The sequence below is a fragment of the Brassica rapa genome, chromosome A02, assembly GCF_000309985.2.
Source record: "Brassica rapa cultivar Chiifu-401-42 chromosome A02, CAAS_Brap_v3.01, whole genome shotgun sequence".
NCBI lineage: Eukaryota > Viridiplantae > Streptophyta > Magnoliopsida > Brassicales > Brassicaceae > Brassica > Brassica rapa.
The window spans coordinates 3934762-3953376 of record NC_024796.2 but is presented as its reverse complement, the minus strand read 5'-3'; the positions used below and the strand labels follow the sequence as shown (position 1 = coordinate 3953376).

At 35.3% G+C, this 18615-nt stretch overlaps 5 protein-coding genes across 5 annotated transcripts; 1 reads left to right on the top strand and 4 right to left on the bottom strand.

Annotated features, from left to right (window-relative positions):
• The first annotated feature begins 230 nt into the window (after nt 1–230).
• LOC103851286 (aldehyde oxidase GLOX1-like) lies at nt 231–4060 on the top strand. Its single transcript, XM_009128129.3, has 2 exons — nt 231–1234; nt 1477–4060. Exons 1-2 carry the CDS (start codon nt 812–814, stop codon nt 2803–2805), a joined length of 1752 nt encoding a protein of 583 aa, XP_009126377.2. The 5' UTR covers nt 231–811; the 3' UTR covers nt 2806–4060.
• Nucleotides 3397–4059, bottom strand: LOC103851285 (transmembrane protein 234 homolog). Its single transcript, XM_009128128.3, has one exon. It carries the CDS (start codon nt 4011–4013, stop codon nt 3531–3533), a length of 483 nt encoding a protein of 160 aa, XP_009126376.1. The 5' UTR covers nt 4014–4059; the 3' UTR covers nt 3397–3530.
• LOC103851284 (rop guanine nucleotide exchange factor 10) lies at nt 3433–8385 on the bottom strand. Its single transcript, XM_009128126.3, has 7 exons — nt 7470–8385; nt 7277–7393; nt 6999–7153; nt 6836–6910; nt 5966–6238; nt 5546–5872; nt 3433–5239 (listed from the first exon to the last, which is right to left on the bottom strand). Exons 1-7 carry the CDS (start codon nt 7663–7665, stop codon nt 4841–4843), a joined length of 1542 nt encoding a protein of 513 aa, XP_009126374.1. The 5' UTR covers nt 7666–8385; the 3' UTR covers nt 3433–4840.
• A 3559-nt stretch (nt 8386–11944) lies between these two features.
• On the bottom strand, nt 11945–15335 carry LOC103851283 (aspartate aminotransferase, cytoplasmic isozyme 1). The gene is made up of 12 exons (XM_009128125.3): nt 15096–15335; nt 14743–14814; nt 14575–14636; nt 14412–14495; nt 14195–14294; nt 13982–14102; nt 13720–13883; nt 13469–13606; nt 13163–13284; nt 12786–12880; nt 12566–12686; nt 11945–12297 (listed from the first exon to the last, which is right to left on the bottom strand). The coding sequence occupies exons 1-12, from the start codon at nt 15147–15149 to the stop codon at nt 12213–12215; spliced, it is 1218 nt and encodes a 405-aa protein (XP_009126373.2). The 5' UTR covers nt 15150–15335; the 3' UTR covers nt 11945–12212.
• An 832-nt stretch (nt 15336–16167) lies between these two features.
• LOC103851282 lies at nt 16168–18615 on the bottom strand. Its single transcript, XM_009128124.2, has 5 exons — nt 18154–18615; nt 18041–18078; nt 17132–17402; nt 16773–17059; nt 16168–16699 (listed from the first exon to the last, which is right to left on the bottom strand). The coding sequence occupies exons 1-5, from the start codon at nt 18499–18501 to the stop codon at nt 16255–16257; spliced, it is 1389 nt and encodes a 462-aa protein (XP_009126372.1). The 5' UTR covers nt 18502–18615; the 3' UTR covers nt 16168–16254.

Here is an 18615-nt window from a genome sequence, read left to right as displayed (position 1 = left end):
TCTTTCATTTCATTATGTTTTAGTTTCGGAAATTATATTTAAAAAGATAATTCATTGACTACAAGACTTAAATCTGATGATTCTTTATGGTCCGATCCTAAAAACAAGAGAAGTTTAGGTAGGTTTACGTTGCTTCATGTAGATACAAGATAGTTGTTTGTAAATACATGTTCACTAAATTCATGATATTCATATTATGTCTCATATAATTTTCATAAACAAAAATTTGGTGCACTGCAGTGTAACATCATTCTTTACAACGCTCGTAAGAGAACCCACACTTGCACACATGAGTACGAGTTGCATGTATCCGTATTCCCTAACATAGTCCATAACACGGTCATATTCTCTCACTAGGGTGAGTAGATGTTAATGTATAGGGTGTATATTTTCACATTGAATACACGAGTAGAAGTTACTGAAACGAATCGGCATGATACATGTTTGACACTGCTTGTTGTCGTCGTAATCTCCGCTTAAGTTGTCATCAAAGACTCAAATAATGTTGTTAATGACTGCATGACCACGTCAAAGACCAAAAGAGGTAATATGAAACCTAAATCTTTCTTTTATCAAAGACTCTCCACAAAACTAGAAATTGATTGATGTAGAGTCTTCTTACCACACACATAAAAATAGCAATAGCTAAAAATAAACTCAAGTAAAATAAACCTATAAAATACGTTTACACCAGAGCTGATTACTCCGACATTCATAATCCAAATAAGCATCAAACTTCTCATCTCCACAACCAAAAAAAAAAAAGAATTAAAAATCTTAAAAATCTAAAAATTACAAAACTTACAAAAAAATGAGAGCATCAACAAGACTCATATGGACAGTAACTGTCCTTGTACTGGCAGCTGTGTCGGAAGCCGTCTTTCCTCTACCATTTAATCCGTTCTTACCTGGATCGCACAACCGTAAGCTTGGGAAACAAGGGGGAGGTAGAAAAGGCGGAGGAAGAAGACGAGGCGGCGCAGAAGCTCAGACAAACTGGCCTGGTAAATGGGAATTATTCTTACCAAACTCGGGTGTGTCAGCGATGCATGCCATTCTGATGCCAGTTATCAACCAAGTCCAGTTCTATGACGCAACCATCTGGAGAATCTCACAGATTAAGCTGCCTCCAGGTGTAGCATGTCACGTGGTCGACCCCAAGATTAACAAGGTCGATTGTTGGGCTCATTCGGTTCTCGTTGATATCAACACCGGTGCCATTAAGCCTCTATCCGTACGTTATCATCCCTACTCACATGCATGCATTTATTAACACAGCCGGACATGTAGATAACTAAGTGAAATATTGGTCTTGAACCTCTAAATTTTTTGAATTAATATATATAAACATAGATCCCCAAATTTTTTTTTTTTTTTTACTAAATTGTTTATAATTTTCAAAGTTTCAAAGCCGGCCATGCATACGTGATACTTGGACTTGCATTAAAATATCTTCATTCACATTTTTGATGATAGCTTACGACTGATACGTGGTGTTCATCGGGAGGTCTGACAGTCAACGGGACACTGGTGAGCACTGGAGGATATGGAGGAGGAGCCAACACGGCGAGGTACCTAGCTGCTTGTCCAAGCTGTGTATGGATTGAATACCCTCAAGCCCTAGCTGCAAAGAGATGGTACTCAACGCAAGCCTCTCTTCCTGACGGAAAGTTCTTCGTGATTGGAGGACGTGACGCCTTGAACTACGAATACATCCCCGAGGAAGGACACAACAACAAGAAGGTATTCGACTCGTTGCTCCTAAAACAAACAGACGACCCGGACGAGAACAACCTCTACCCTTTCGTATGGCTCAACACTGATGGCAACCTCTTTATTTTCGCGAACAACCGTTCCATCCTTCTAAACCCCAAATCAAACCAAGTCATCAAAGAGTTCCCTCAGCTCCCGGGTGGTACCCGTAACTACCCCGGGTCAGGCTCCTCCGCGCTCCTCCCCATCCAACTTTACATGAACAACGCCAAAGTCATCCCTGCTGATGTCCTCGTCTGCGGTGGTTCCAAACAAGACGCGTATAACCGTGCGGGTAAGAAGGACTTCGAACCAGCATTGAAGGATTGCGCGAGGATAAGCATCAACAGCCGTAAGCCGCGGTGGAAGATCGAGATGATGCCTACGCCAAGAGTCATGAGCGACACTGTCATCCTCCCTAACGGAGACGTGATACTAGTCAACGGAGCTAAACGTGGATGTTCGGGCTGGGGATACGGCAAGGACCCTGCCTTTGCTCCCATCTTGTACAAGCCTCGTGTTAAACGCGGCACGCGTTTCAAGGAGCTAGCCGCCTCAGCCATCCCACGCATGTACCACTCCATCGCCATCGCTCTACCTGATGGTAAGGTTCTTGTCGGCGGCAGCAACACCAACGATGGTTACAGGTACAACGTCGAGTTCCCGACGGAGCTTCGCGTTGAGAAATTCTCCCCGCCTTACCTCGACCCGGCTCTCGCCAACATGAGGCCGAAGATCGTCAACAACGGGACGCCGAAACAGATCAAATACGGGAAAGTCTTTAAGGTGAAGGTCGAGCTTAACCAAAAGGACGTGACCAAGGAGAATCTCAAGGCTCACATGTTAGCACCTTCCTTTACAACGCATAGTATCTCGATGAACATGAGGATGCTCCTCTTGGGTGTGGCTAGTGTCAACCCTTCGGGAGGCAACTCTTTTGAAATCCAAGCCGCTGCACCACCCAATGGAAACCTGGCACCACCGGGTTACTATCTTATATTTGCCGTCTACAAAGGTGTCCCCAGCGTTGGTGAATGGATTCAGATCGTCTAATGGGGATTTTTTTACCAATTTTGTCTTATGCCAGTAGCAGCTTTACGTGAAAATAAATCTTAGAGCATTGGTGAATAGATTCAGATCGTCTAATCACCAATTTTGTCTTATGCCAGTAGCATCTTTAAATGAAAATAAATCTTAGTAATAATCAGTATTTTTTTTTGTTTTTCTTATACATTTTGGTATATGCCATGATTAATGTATCCAAATTCCTTAGTGTTATCAATGATTCCTTGGCTCGTCCTAATTTTTCATCAGAACTTTAGCCTATTTTCCTTCTTAATCAGTTGGGTTTTCAGAGTTTTGGGTAAACAACCCACTGGATGGTTAGTCTAATGTCTATGTCATCCTTTTAGATCTAATCCAACTGATTGGTAAAAATTCTCCAATGAGTAGTTTCATCACCTATTCACCGGTCTGGCATTTCACAAAAATATTAAATTTTAAGTCTGTTAAATTTTCATCTGTATAGAGAAGTAACTACTTGGGATTACTCGTTATATCAGTCGGGCGACATCAAAACGAACAAGAAGCTACAACTTGCTATAGTTGCACACTGCAGCGACCATGCAAACGAAGCATGCCATATTCAGTTTAATAAGCACTATCACTATCTATCTCTGCTAGAACAAGAATGAAACCAATTCTATATCTCACAGGAAACAGAGTGACGGTTCTAGAATGTTCCAATCACACAGATCAGATCAGTATCGATCTGATTATCAATGACCAACGCAAAGCCAGATTCCAAATACAATAAAGCTCGTACCTACCAAAGCAAGTCCGATTTGAGTTTCCTCCCCCAGAATAACCCCGAACGCGGCGGTTGCGGCGAAGGTCGTGGCGTTGGTGACCGGAACGGCGATAGAGATCGGGGAGTCGCCGAGGAGGGCGAAGAACGCGGCGGAGGCGGAGAGGTTTACGAGGAAAGGAACGGAGTATTGCCAGAAGAGGAGGAGGTTGATCCAGTCGCGGAGAGCGGCGAGGAGTTTGCGGCGGAAGGTTGATGGGATCTGAAGAGGAGGAGACTCTGTTATCGTCGAAGATGATGATGATGATTTTTTGTCCCAGGCGAGTGCTCCGCGGCGGATCAGGGCGTTGGTGGCTCCCCACACGAGCCCTACGGCCACCATTTTCTGTATGTCTTCCTTCATTCTGATTACCGCCGGCGATCGAACTCTCTGCTCGGTTTGTTCGTATACCATTACGTTGAATATCCCCGTTATTATAAGTTAAATATGGGCAAAAAATATGGAAAATAAATAAAAACACTGATTGACCAAAAAAACAACAATGTATGATTGATTATTAATTCTATTTATTTAAATACAAATAAAATTTAATATGATATTTTAGGTAACGTTAAATTTTTCTTGAGTAAATTTGTATATTCTTAGGAATTTTTGAGAAATAGAGTTTAAATTTTTTTTTTTTTTAAATGAGGTAGATAATTTGGATATTTTGTTCTGTCCTGCTTTTTCGTATCCATTTTTTCTGAACTGTTTTGAATAAAATAAAGGGTCCCTAAAATAAACAGTACTTTTGAATTGATAATTATTTAAACGAAGATCAGAAATGGATTTGAAATTTTTAGGATGAATGGATACATATATGACAACACTTTTGTAACAAGACTGTGTTGATAATTTTAATTTGATAGGATGGGCAGCACCAGCAAAGTCAAATACACAAATCATCCAATTGAGCTTCAAAATCCATCATGAATCAATGTTATACACATTACAATGTTAGCTTCATAATACAATACAATGCTGTTAGCTTCAAAATAACCAAAATATGGTACACAACAGGAAGCAATAGTCAAACAAGCAAAACCAAACATGATCAACCAGGTAGGTACCACAAATGTCATCAAACACCAATAGTCATGTCCAAATCCTAAACCAGTGCCTTCATTATATTTACACACACTTTAACCTCCCCTACTCTCTCTCTCTCTCGCTCCCTCTTTTTGTTTCTTTTCTTCTTCTATATACATATTGCTCTCGTCTACACTTACCTGTTATCATTATCAGTGTCTCTCACTCGTGCTTCTCATGTTCTCTAACTTTGATAGATACGAAAGTTTCTTGGGTAGAGCTCTTGGAGACTTCATCATCGGCTTCTCCTGCTCAGTTCTATAAAAGAACTCTATATCACTCATCGAACTATGCTTTTTTGTATCTGATGACAATCTCCACCCTATGAAGTCAGATAGTTTTCTCGAGTTTGGCGTTTCTGCTGATAGCCCCTTTTCGCTTTCTTCGTATTCATATCCCCCCTCGCTTTCTGACCTTCTCTCTGCCTCTGCCATCATCTGTCTTTGAACTAACAAATCAGCTTCAAGAACATCATCTATTCTTGACAATATCTTTGAAGCCAGATTTTCTAATACTCTTGAATAGCTCTCCAAAATAGCCTGTCCCACGTCCTGTAAAAGCCATCATTTGAAATTCTTGTTAAGTTTCAGTAAGTTTTGATGTTTGTTTTGTCTTTGTTGTTTGTTACTTGGCATGAGCGTTCCAGCCCTGTTCGAGTGTGTGGGGGTTGTGGGGGTTTTTTTTCGTATTTTCGATACCATGTTTATAAGTCCTATTCAAGGTTTTCTACGGTTCTTTCTTCAGTTCGGATCGGCTTATAACAAATTACAAAATTACCCAAACATCTTTCAAAATTACTGAAAATTAACCAAAAATAAAAATCTAAATTATCCAATTAAATCCAACAAAATACTAACCTTGTTGTTTCTGATCTTGGAGATCTCAAGTGAGGATTGTGGGATCCTAGGGAACTGCTGCTTAAGCATAACCAGAATGGTCTCAGCTCGGACCTCGAAAAGCTCCCTCTTCTCTAAGCTAACAGAGGATCCCCACTGTGATTTTCCGTCTTTCTCTTTCTGGTTCATCTTCCTCTTCCATATCACCATGGAAGCCTCAATCCTGTTCTTTAGATCAAGAACTTTGTGTTCCGTTGACAATTCCAAGAAAGAGATGAAGTAGTCAGGATCAAAGTACTCATCCGTTATGTTCTTGTAAAGGAAATCTCCCAGGCTCGTCTTCCCATTCTACAAGCACAATAACTATATACATCAGTTTCTTATCTTAACGTTAGTAGAAAACAATAATTAAGAACATTAATCAAGAAGAAGTAAAATAACCTTTGGAAGAGAGTCAATGTAGTTGTCAGGAATGTGCATTTCAGACAATACTACAGCATTGATGGCTGTGGCGGCTTTAAGGACCTGTGACACAGAATCTTTCTGACTATGTAACAGTTTACGTGATTCCTCAGACAAACCATCCGATGGAACCTTAACCACTGGTAACCACCAGTTGTCATCCCTTCTCCAGTCTCCATTGTTCTCTGTATCCTCAACATCTCTTGGGACATACCAAAAGTCTTTCTGGTCCTTGAAGTTGTCCAAAGTCTCCTGCCAAAAGATATATTTCATTAATAAGATGGCACCGCAATAGAGGAGTTATACAACAAAGAGATATAACTTTAGCATTGTTGATGTTAAAAAATACGCTTTAGCATTGTCATAAAGATTAAAAATATTTAATTTTTACAGTTCTAAGAAAAAACAATATTAATTGTCTGTTTAACTGAATTCAGCCAATGATAAAACAAACGGAATAGTACAAAATCATATAACATAAAATGTTGAAAATGTCAAATAATTGGAACGAATAAAATCCGTTTTAATATTAAAAGCTAGGGAGTATAATATATGGTTGCAACTCATCTAAATCTATTCTTGAGTCTGTTATCTTCTTAAAATAGACAAAAAATTCCGTTTATCCGTATTTTACCAGGTGTAAGTGTGAATATATATCATCATCATCATATCATGATTTTAGCAAAAAAAAAAACGAATATATATCATGATCATATATACTCTTTGACGTTTTCATTTATGTTTATTATTTACAAATCGTGTGGTGTTTGATAAAAATGAAATATAATGTTATGTTATTCCTTTGAAACAATCAAGTGGTATTCGATGCGGTTGCAGTTAAAAACTCACGAGAAGAACCGAGTCAAGCTTGCGTAAGGCTGGAATGTTCATCAGCAGATCATCTCTTTGTTTTGTCACCATGATCTACAAAAGAAAAAAGGGTTGATAAGATAAATAGCACAAGGAGTTTTTGGTTATGTACGTATAATGACTAATAATGTATGCATTCAACCTCAGTGATTGCCCCATTTTTGGCCATTTGTTTTGAAGGAACAAACTGAACAATGTGATCAACCACAGATAATAACCAGTCCAATTCTTTCCTCCAAATCTCTTTTGTCTCCGGATACATAGGCTGCAATTTCATCTGCTCACCAAACATGGAGTCTGCCAATACCAAAAGCCACATAGTTAATTAAAAAAAAAAAGCCACATAGTTTGTAAATCATTCAACAGTTCAAATACTGAACTAGACATTAAAGTTTTATTATGGTAATGTTAGATATCTACCAGCGAGGTTGGTGATGGCATTTGACAAAGCTAACGCAGAGGACACGCCTTCACTACCGCCTGACATGTCCTCTCCAAGCAGCAGTCTTGCGAATCTTTCCTTCATCACTTCCATATCTGCAACAAATAAATGTAAGGAATCGAACATAGGAAAAGAAATTAATACAATCTACACTAAAGTGGTCTAATATACCTGATATTCTATTTTGGTTGCCTCTACGAGTCCCCTGGGCCGATGGTGTAGCATGTACGGCAAGTTCGTGGTCAGGTGTTTGCCTGCCGTCCCCACGAGAAGAGAAGGATGAATTTCCAGAATTCAGACCATCTAACATCTTTCTAAAACTGAAAGATCTTGGCCAACTTAGTTTACGTCCAAATGACTGCACCATTCCCAAGTACTCCTCACAGTTTATCTATCCCCCCGCACTCTTTTATTTCTCTATTTTTGTGTTCTTTTTATCAGATCATATGTAACCAAAAAGAAGAAGAAGAAAATGTAATCCAAAAAATGGAAAAGAAGAAAGCAAAAGAAAAGTACAGATCAAGAACTAGTCACTCGCTCTACTTTGTCTCTGTTCTTTAACATAAACAAAAGAAGCAGAAAATACTTTATGTTTTACATGTATTTTCCAGCTTTTTAAAATTTGTTTTTGAGTTGGTGCGCATGAATGAAACAGAGAAACGTTGATGTAGTTTTTGTAGGGCTGGAGAGACAACGTGCGGTGCATGTTGTAAGAAAACAAGAATATAACTATGGAAGGGGGGTTAAAGATACTGGGACTTTTTCATTTCTTATTTTATCTTTAAAACTAGCCAGAGAATCTACCTCAAGGTACTCAGGTTAGTGGCTTAAGAGAATAAGAGGCATAAAGCATGCTGCTTAACATGTCTTATGTAAGGGCTAGCGCTCACTAATTGAGACTACTAAACAATTAGGCAATTATAATAATAGTCATTCTTGGGTTCACCCCCTAAGGTGAACCTCTAGGTTCACCAAACAATAAGATTTCATTATTTCAAATTTGATATCTTTTAAAAAAGGAAACAAAATATTCTTAAATTATATTATGTTTTTAAAATAAAAAAGTTAAAAAAGATAATAGATACAGAAAAAAAGAATAAAAAAAAAAGTATTTTTAATGTTGTCAACAAAACACTAAGCCCTAAATCCTAATCCCTAAACCCTAAATCCTAAACCCCTAGGTAAACTCTAAACCCTTGGGTAAACCCTAAACCCTTGGGTAAATCCTAAACTCTAAATAAAAAACGACTAAAACCTTAAACCCTAAACGCTTGAATGTTTTAGTGTATAGTGATTTTGATTTAGAGTTAAGGATTAATCCTAGAGTTTAGGATTTATCCTAGAGTTTAGGGTTTATCCAAGGGTTTAGGATTTAGGATTAAGGGTTTAGGGATTAGAATTTAGGGTTTAGGGTTTAATGTTATGCTGACGACGTAAAATATTTTTTTTTGTAATTATTATTATTTTTTTTTACCTTTTAATTTTAAAAACATAATATAATTTGATAATATTTTGTTTCCTTTTTTAAAAGATATCAAATATAAAATAAGACAATCTTATTGGTTGGTGAACCTAGAGGTTCACCCTAGGGGGTGGACCTAAGAATCCCTTATATATTAATTGAGGAACATTTGAAAAGATGTAACTTCAATTTTGTATTAATTAAAAGAGGCCCCAATGCATAGGTGGCACTCAATTAGGTAGTCAATTACATTCAATTGAAAAATAAGTAGGTCCACATTCGATTTTTATATGTTGTTAGATATATAAGTTGGTCAAACTATATGATATAATGATATGATATGATATTTTCTTTCCTTAAATAAAACCTACGGAATTACCATAAATGACTAATATATATATGACAATTAATGAGTTTAATAATAAAGATTTGATAACAATGTATATCTCCTCCATCATTTTTTGTTTAATTTTATATTATTAAAATAAATTAAACAATCAAATTAGCTATAAAAATAAAATTTAAATTTTTTCGTATATGTTATATTTTGAATTTTTAAAAACGACAATAAATGACTAAAACTATTAAAATTATTATGTTAAAAATTAATGATCAATGGTTTAACATTTTTATTATAAGAAGATACACATGATTTTAAAACCATATGAGTAAAAAATATCATTTAATAATAAAATAAATAATATATATATATATATATATATATTAAACACTATATACCATAAGATTACATAACTATTTTAATATTAAAACTTTCAATGAATTTTCAAGAACATTTATAAATTATAAACTTATTAAAGATTTCAAATTGAAAATTTTGTTATCGATGATTTAAATATTTTGTTATAAAACGATATGAACGATCATAGAACCGTATGATTATAAATTCTTATTTAATAAATAACTATACAAAATATACTATTCCTAGAAAAATAGGTTGGTCCATCTTAACTTATATTACACTTTTTATTAAACTAACTATCGAATTGATAAATAACGTACCAAAAAATGTTTTGCAATTTCCTTCAATAAAAGCTACGAAATTACCTAATATGATTAACGTATATGTGAAAATTAATTATAATGAATAATAAATATTTGATAACAATTTTTGTATCTTAGTTATTTTTTTTAATTTTATATTATTAAAATATATTTAAAAATCACATTAAATATATAATAAAAACATTTATAATTTTTCTTATATGTTATATTTTGAATTTTTCAAAACGTCTATAAATTATTAGAAATTTGAAGATCCCCACTCTGAAAATTTTGTGATCAATAGATTTTTTTTTGTCATAATAAGTTACAAATGATCATAAAATTGTATTAATATGAACTTTTATTTAATATTATAAGAAGATACATATTATTTTAAAACCATATGAGTAAAAAATATCATTTAATAATAAAACATATATATATATATAGATTATACTATATACCATAAGATTACATAAATATTTTAATATTAAAACTTTCAATAAATTTTCAAAAACATTTATAAATTATAAATTTATTAAAGATTTCACATTGAAAATTTTGTTATCGATGATTTAAATATTCAGTTATAAAATGATATGAATGATCCTAGAACTGTATGATTATAAATTCTCATTTAATAAATGACTATATAAAATATACTATTCTTAGAAAAATAGGTTGGTCCATCTTGACTTACATTATATTTTTTATTAAACTAACTATCGAATTGATAAATAATCTACCAAATTGTTTTTGCACTTTCCTTAATTAGAAGCTACGAAATTACCTAATATGATTAACGTATATATGAAAATTAATTATTATGAATAATAAATATTTGATAATAATTTTGGTATCTTTGTTCTTTTTTTTCATTTTATATTATTGAAAGATATTAAAAAATCACATTAAATATATAATAAAAACATTTATATTTTTTCTTATATGTTATATTTGAATTTTTCAAAACGTCTATATATTATTAGAAATTTGAATATTCCCACTCTGAAAATTTTGTGATCAATAGATTATTTTTTTGTTATAATAAGTTACAAATGATCATAAAATATAACGCATATGAATTTTTATTTAATAAATATTCAAACTAAATAATATATATATAAACACTAATGATTTAAAGCAACAAGATTGGCTGATAAATTTTGTCGTCCAGTTGAAATCTTTCAAAAGTATGTGAAAGACTAAAGTCAAAGTAAATATGGATTTAGAATAGTAGTTATATTTTACTAACCAAATACTGAAAAAAGCCGAACCGAACCGAAACCAACCCGATATCCGGATTGAACACCCGTAATCTAAATGAAGCCAAACTATTGTTTCATTCTCCAAAATATAATAAAAATAATAACTTAATTCCGCGCAAGGCGCGGATCTTATCCTAGTAAGTATTATAATAAAGCCTTGGATCATAGAGAATAAAGAGAAATGCTTCGGAATATATGTAAAATACATTTCTGCTCCAAAGATAGTATACATCAGAAAAAAAAAATCGAAATATCACTAAAACAATTTTAAAAAACTTTGTTTATATTTGAGTTTAGATTTAATGTGGTTTATGATTTATTATTTAGTAGTGGTGTTAGGATAAAAGTTTAAGGTTTATAGTAGTTTAATCATTTTATCATCTAACTAATGCTATTTTGCAAAAAAAAATTCCGTTATTATTTTGTCATTTTTTTTTTGTACTATCTAAGAGATTTGTCCAAAGCATAAAGTTATTTAGAAATAAGCATCAATTCTTTTTATTTTTGTCAACAAAATGCAGTTTTTTGGATTTGAATATGAATATCATGGTCAATCACTCTCAAAATTGACTTGCTAGTTTCAAATGTAACTTCAAGTTTCAATTAAAAAAATGAATAGAATCAATACTTATAGAGTCAACTGGTAATAAAAGGGATGAAAGTAGATTAGTGGAGAGCATGTAAGACGCCGACCCTTAACCAAGTCTAAACATATCTGTATATCCTAATTAATCGAAAAGGATTTGGTTAATTAACTTCCGATATGTGGTTTAATCGTTTACTCACGTTGTGTGTAACTTATCATTCTGAAAAGTCGCGCTTATGATCATTGTTTTTACGACCCATCACAGTATGAGATGTATATATATTGCATCGACATTTTTAGAAAGTGCTTTAACAAATAAGCCAAACCATAATTAAGTGAACTTTGATATTACATATGTCATTATTAGATTGCAAGTAGTTATACTAATAACCAATATTTTCCTTCAACATTGAAGATTTCAGTGTCGCAATACTCGGTTTGTTTGGTTCAAACATCCTTGGCCAAAAAGATATGAGGAAACATATGATACCAATGGGAAAAATCCTTAGTCTATAAACCAAGGAAGATGTTTTTTTTTTGTTTTTGAAAATTTCATTTTATTCGACGAAACAAGAAAAATATCGTCTCGCTTTAGTTTAGGCGACGCGGGTAACTGCAGCATGTATAGCTTCAACCAGGTGAGGCACCGTCTTCGAACTGAGACCTGCCATGCTTATTCTCCTGCAATACACAAGATTACCCTTCAATTTCTCAATTTCAAGATCAGAACCGTTATCAACTAAATTAATTAATATGTTATATACATTTCCTTTGTTTCATGCAACTATAATAATTCCAATAGCAAGACTGAATATTCGAGAACTTATAAGCATCTATCTTGGTTCACGTACCTAAGAATATAATGTAACTAGATCATTCATATCTGGTTATTACTGCTAAACCTGTTAGAACTATCTTACAAAAGAATGAGAGATAAGCTTGGCCTCACCCGTCAGACGTCATGTAAATGTGAAACTCTTTGGTCATGAAGGCAACTTGCTCCTTGTTCAATCCAGTAAAAGTGAACATCCCAATCTGTTTGATAATGTGACTCCAATCACCAGGTGTGCCTGCACAGCCAGAAAAAAAAATGTCAAGAACAACACGTTGCAGAGTAGGACCTATAGTGATAATGCAAGTGCAAGCCCTGAAAAGAGATAAAAATGAACCTTTAGCTTGTAGAGCTTCAAATAACTGTTGGCGCATGCTAATAATGCGGTCAGCCATTCCTTTCAGCTCGATGGTCCAGTCATTGTACATATCACTATCAAGATGTATACAAAAAAAGTTAGAAACATAAAGCAGCAGAAACATATTACATCAACCAACAGATTTATTTAGAAACTTTGATAATACAAAGGAAAATGTTGGTGACTTAAGCATGATTCCAGAGTTTAAAACTTGGCATAACAATCTCAACACAGCATAATACTATCAAATTACTGCGTGGGAAGAACTGGTAGAAATCTATGTTTCAGAAGTATGTAATTGCAAACCAAAGCATGGGTTTCTTAGTTTGCTCTCCCTTTTCAGGATAAACATTTACCTGCTTTTCAGGATGGTGGCAACAATTGATGCTCCATGAATAGGTGGGCTCGAGTACATGGGTCGCACAACAAGTTTCACCTGGCTCTCAACCTTACTAGCCACATCTGATGACTTGCAGACCTTCACATTATATCAAAAATATTAAATGACTTTTTTGGATACCGTATTCTTGTACTATACCATTGTTAAACATCTGAGATATGCATATGATTTAATTCTTATGAAGAAAAGATGCAAAAGTATGTCTAACAATAATGTCAGAGGGAAAGAAGCAAAGATGAAACGGAGAAGTCTTGTTTCTTACAATGCTAAGGGCACCAACACGCTCCCCATAGAGTCCCATATTTTTGGCATAACTTTGAGCTATCAAGCATTCACCGCCATCAGCAACAAAGGTGCGGACTGAATGTGCATCTGTGTCAAGGCTACCACTAGCAAAACCCTGCAAATGCGTTAGGAAAAAGAAGTTAGGCTTAAGTATTTCTACATCTGAGAGGATTCAAACATATACTATAGTGGGTTTCATAACAAAGCAAGACTACTTGTATGAGTTACCTGATATGCACTATCAAAAAACGGTAACAAGCTTTTAGATCTTATTAGTTGCCGAATCTGTTCCCACTGTTCAGAGGTTGGGTCAACTCCAGTGGGATTGTGAGCACATGCATGAAGTAAGACAATCGCTCCAGATGGTGCAGCGCCCAGATCCTCGAGCAAGCCTGTTTATTTTTGTTTTTATTTTTTTTTTTGCATCGAGGGTCAAGTCTTATATCAAATGCCTTGGAAGACAAAATTTAAGGAATAATTAAAAACGGACCTTGGAAGTCAAGTCCACGGGTTGCAGGATCATAGTAACGGTAGTACTCCACAGACAAGCCAGCCAGGTTGAAAACTTTGGGATGGTTCCCCCAAGTTGGTTTTGGAATGAAAATGACACTCTGGAAGAATGAGAACCCCAGTTAGCAACAGCTCTTTGATTACCTAATTCTATAACCTTCAAAAAAAAACTAAACAGAGAGAAGTTGTATACTTGGTGGTAGTGTTTTTTGAGAAACTCAGCACCAACTCTCAAAGAACCAGTACCAGACAAGCACTGGATAGTAGCAACTCTACTCTCTTGAATTGCAGGACTGCCCAGGAAAAACAAGAAACGTTTAGAAAATATCATAAACAAATACAAAGGAGAGTATAAATTAAACATTAAGAGACCAACAAAAAAAAAAAATTGAGAGTGAATATAGATTTACCTATCAGCACCTAAGATGAGCTTAGCGCTAAGTTTGTTAAAATCAGCAAGTCCAGCAATAGGAATGTATTCCTTGACCCGGGACCTTAAAAGAAAATCGTCTAGTCATTAGCAAAATAAGCAAGCAATAATTAAAAAGAGAAAAATTCACAAGAAAAACTCACGGATCGTTCACAAGCTGTTGCTCTGCCTTTCGCACCACGTCAAGAACAAGTGGCTTCCCTTCCTTTGAAAAGTCAAGGTCAAAAAAAAAAAAAACTAATCAGAAACCAAAACTTTAAAAAAAATGGCTAACTGCTAACCAATAAAGATGCTTAGTAAAAGAAAACAACCTCAGTTCGATACGCACCGACACCCAAATTGAGCTTAGCTGGGCTTGGATCATTATTGTAAGCAACCGTCACCTGTTTTACAAACAAAATCATAAAACCTCAAACATTAATGATCTAATCAGTATATATAAAATTATCGATTAGATCACTGATCATTACTGTATGTTAAGCAAACTATCGATTCATAAGCCTAAATAAAAATTATCAGTAACCGATAAGTATCTTAACACAACGAGTTAATCTACAAACACAATATGGATCTAAACTCTCTAAACTCCATAAACGAAACGACGCAAGAAAAAAGGAAGGTAAGAGCGATGTAGAGAGCGTTGGAAGTGGTAAGAGTGACTTACACCGAGAATAGGATCTTCGGGAGCACGAACGACGTTTGAGAAGACGGACTCCATTAGAGCAAGTATCGTAAAAAGATGAATCTGGATGAAGAGAATTTATCTTTTTTTTCTTCACGAAGCTTTTTGAGAGTATCAAAGTTAAACGCAGTGGGCTGTATAATGCGTTTTTTCTCAACTGTCTGTGGGCGCAGCTTTAGATACCAGAGAACTTGTTCACCAAGTCGTGACTTTACTTGTTTTCTTTATACAAAATATCAAGTAATTAATTATGTTTTCAACAAGTAATTGCTTTCCCATAAATGCTTTGAAATCTAAAAAAAAATTAGTTAATTTTATTGTTCTGTTTTTCGTTCTTTTTCTTGGTGGTGTGTTTATGACCCCCTTACCATTGTTTTTTTTTTTTTACAAGATTCGTTTAATTTGTGTACGATTGTTTGCTAAAAATTAAAACTATTTATGTGTGACTGGTGACTAGTGACCATTTGGGAAACACTAGTAACAAATAAATAAAGAATGAAAAAGAATAAAATTAAAAAAATAAGTGGGAATGATTGTTCCTTCTCAAAAATAATGAGGAATCATTTTGTTTTGTTATTCTCTAAAAAAAAAAAAGAAATGATAAGGAATATAAAGAAAAATTAATTCCTTATGAATGGTGTATTTTTATAAGAACCATAAAAAATTGAATATTTTTTCTTGTTCTCTTGGTCAAAGAGCATTTTCTCATTGATATTCAAACACCAAATACAAGATAATAACAACAAATGAAGTGAATCTTAGATCAAGATTTTATGACCATCTTAACTATTCAATTATGATCTTATTATGGTCAGATCATGATCAAAGAGACTCATGGCCTCTCACACTTCCTACAACATCAAACACAAAGTAGGATCTTATTTAAAGAAGAAACACTTCAACAGCAAAGCCTGGGATAAGTAGTATTTCTCTTCCCTTGACACGTCACTATAGTCAATGGAAGTGTTGACTTCCTCTGCATTTGTTTCTTCTCTTTGCCTCTCCACAGGTTCATGCTTTGTCTTCGAGAAGTTTCACATGTGGCAGTCTACCATGATATGGAACGTATCAGAGTAGACTTAGCTTGTTTAAATACTATAAGTTATTGTTTGTACATCATTGTGTGAATTACAAATAGCTGTCACACAAGTTTTGTGTTATCTACAAACTTGTACAACTCTGCTGCAATCTGTGAACCCCAGTCAATGGTAGAATCCAAGAAAAGCTCCCAAAAGCAAAGATCCAACGCAAGAACGGACGAAAAAATTAGCAACGCCAAGGTCTGGTACCGGTTCAGCGGCCAACGCAAAGCATCAGCCAATGTCCTCAGAAACGGGAACGAAGTCGTCTCCATGTCCCCTGGGTTACTAATAGACCAAGCTGTCACCCATCTCACCTCAGAAGGAACAAGATCAAACTCTTCTCTAAGCCGTCTCCCCAAGTCAGGCATGTGTCCTCCTCCGTAAAGAATAGCAACTCTTTTGCTTCCTTGCTCTATTGCTCTTTTCAAAGCTTCGGTAGCTGCTCGATTTCTCTCGCCGATGATTACTGATTTCTCCTCTATCTCTGATGTCCCTTGCGTTAGCCTTCACCACACAAAAAAAAAAGTTATTACACAACTGTTAACTTCTCACTAGCTATAAAGAGATGTGTGCTTACTCGGATGTTAATCTCTTAGCGAGGAAGACCTTCATAGCAGCACCAATATCAAGCCGTGAGAGTGCTTCTAGCTCTGGATAGTCTTCCGTCTGATTCTCGAAGTCAGCACAGAAAGCCACAATAAGGAAGAGACCCACGAGAGGCATAGGGAAGACACGTGACACCCATAGAAGCTTTGACCTCCAAGTATCAAGACCTTCGGTTACCAAAGCTGGTTGTATCATTGCTTTCGTTGATCTAATAGTCATGTCCCTTGCAAATGAGTAGAAGCTTTCCCCTTTCTCCTTCTGTTACCACGTATGAATCAGCACAATGAAAATGACTAGCGGGTTTCTTGAGATAGTTTTAAAGAAACAAACCTGAAGCAAGGTGAACGTCTCGAAATCGAGATCAGCATGGTACCAGTTCTTAGCTTCGTAATTTAGACAGTCTAGCTGAAAATCAAGAGCTAGTACCCTTGCCATCTGCCGCTGGATGAAGCCGAGGATACTGAAGCCTCTTGAACGTGAAGTCTTGAGCCTCTTGGCAGCAATTGGGTTTCTTCTGTTTTCCAAAGACTCTTTACTAGTCACCATCTCATACAAGATGGAATCATATGGTTCAAGCTCCTTTTGTAGAGCTGTGAAGTACCTACACACACCCAACCCCATAGCCACATATTAATAACAACATTGTCATCACAAGAAACCAAACAAAAACCTTTATCAGACCCAAAACTGCTGTAAAACAAAAACAAAAGCAAAAACAAAAACATCATCAATCAGTACCAATGTTCAACAAATCGCTAGCTTTACTGAGCTTTGTAGAGAAGTAGCAATTAGGCTGAATATTCAGGCCTAGACGGGTCTAAGCGTTAACGAATATTTGAGTTATTTTATATATTTTTTACATATGAGATATTTTAGTTTTTGGGTTTAATTAGTATATTATTTTGATGAATTATCAAAACTAGGTATAAAAACAAAATAAATAAGACAAATTTATGAGTATGCTATAATAACATTATTGCTTGATCCCTTACATATTAAATATTAAGACTAATTTAGATCGATTTAAACAAATTTAGAACCATTTAAACGCAGCCTAAACCATATTATTAGAGTACTAAGCTATGAACCTTAATGTCATAGTGGCAACACAAGCAGCTTCTTTTTTTTTTTTTTGAAACACTACACAAGCAGCTTAAACAGAGGAAGCAACAATTCAACTATTTATATTCCCACCAAAAAGCTACATAACGAACAAATAAAGAGAAGAAAGGCTCTTACTCTTTATCAGCAATATGAATCGTTGAGACCAAATCTACCTGCAACAACACATGGAAAGTATGTTACTTTGCTCTCGATTTTAAGTGGAAAACAACAAGTAAGAGTGGCGTTACCTGAAGAAAAGGGTTGAGGAGAATCCAAGGGAAACGTTTCTTGTAACTGACGATCGCTGTCTGCAGCTCGCTAGAGCCGTTGTCGCCGTCGTCGGAGCGGCGCTTGAACCGCATGTAATCAGCGATTGAGTTGGATTCGAGGAAAAGCGCGGCGTCTGAGGATTCGTCATCAGTTGGTTGGTTCAATGACAAGGAGACAAGAACCTGTGGAGAACGAGGGTTTGAGTGTCTGGAAGACCGGTGTTTCGATTTGGGGAGGTTGAAGAAGCGAATCGAAGATGAAGATCTATTGGTCGTGGAGCTATTATAGTTAAGCAGAGGAAGGACGGCGAAGGAGCTGGACGCCATGGGGTTATCCTCTGGCTCGCTATTCGTTTACGACGGGGATGGTTGAGAGACTGAGAAGAAGTTTGAGGGAAGATATTTTGCCATTTTACAACCAGAGGTAGTTTACACGTTTCT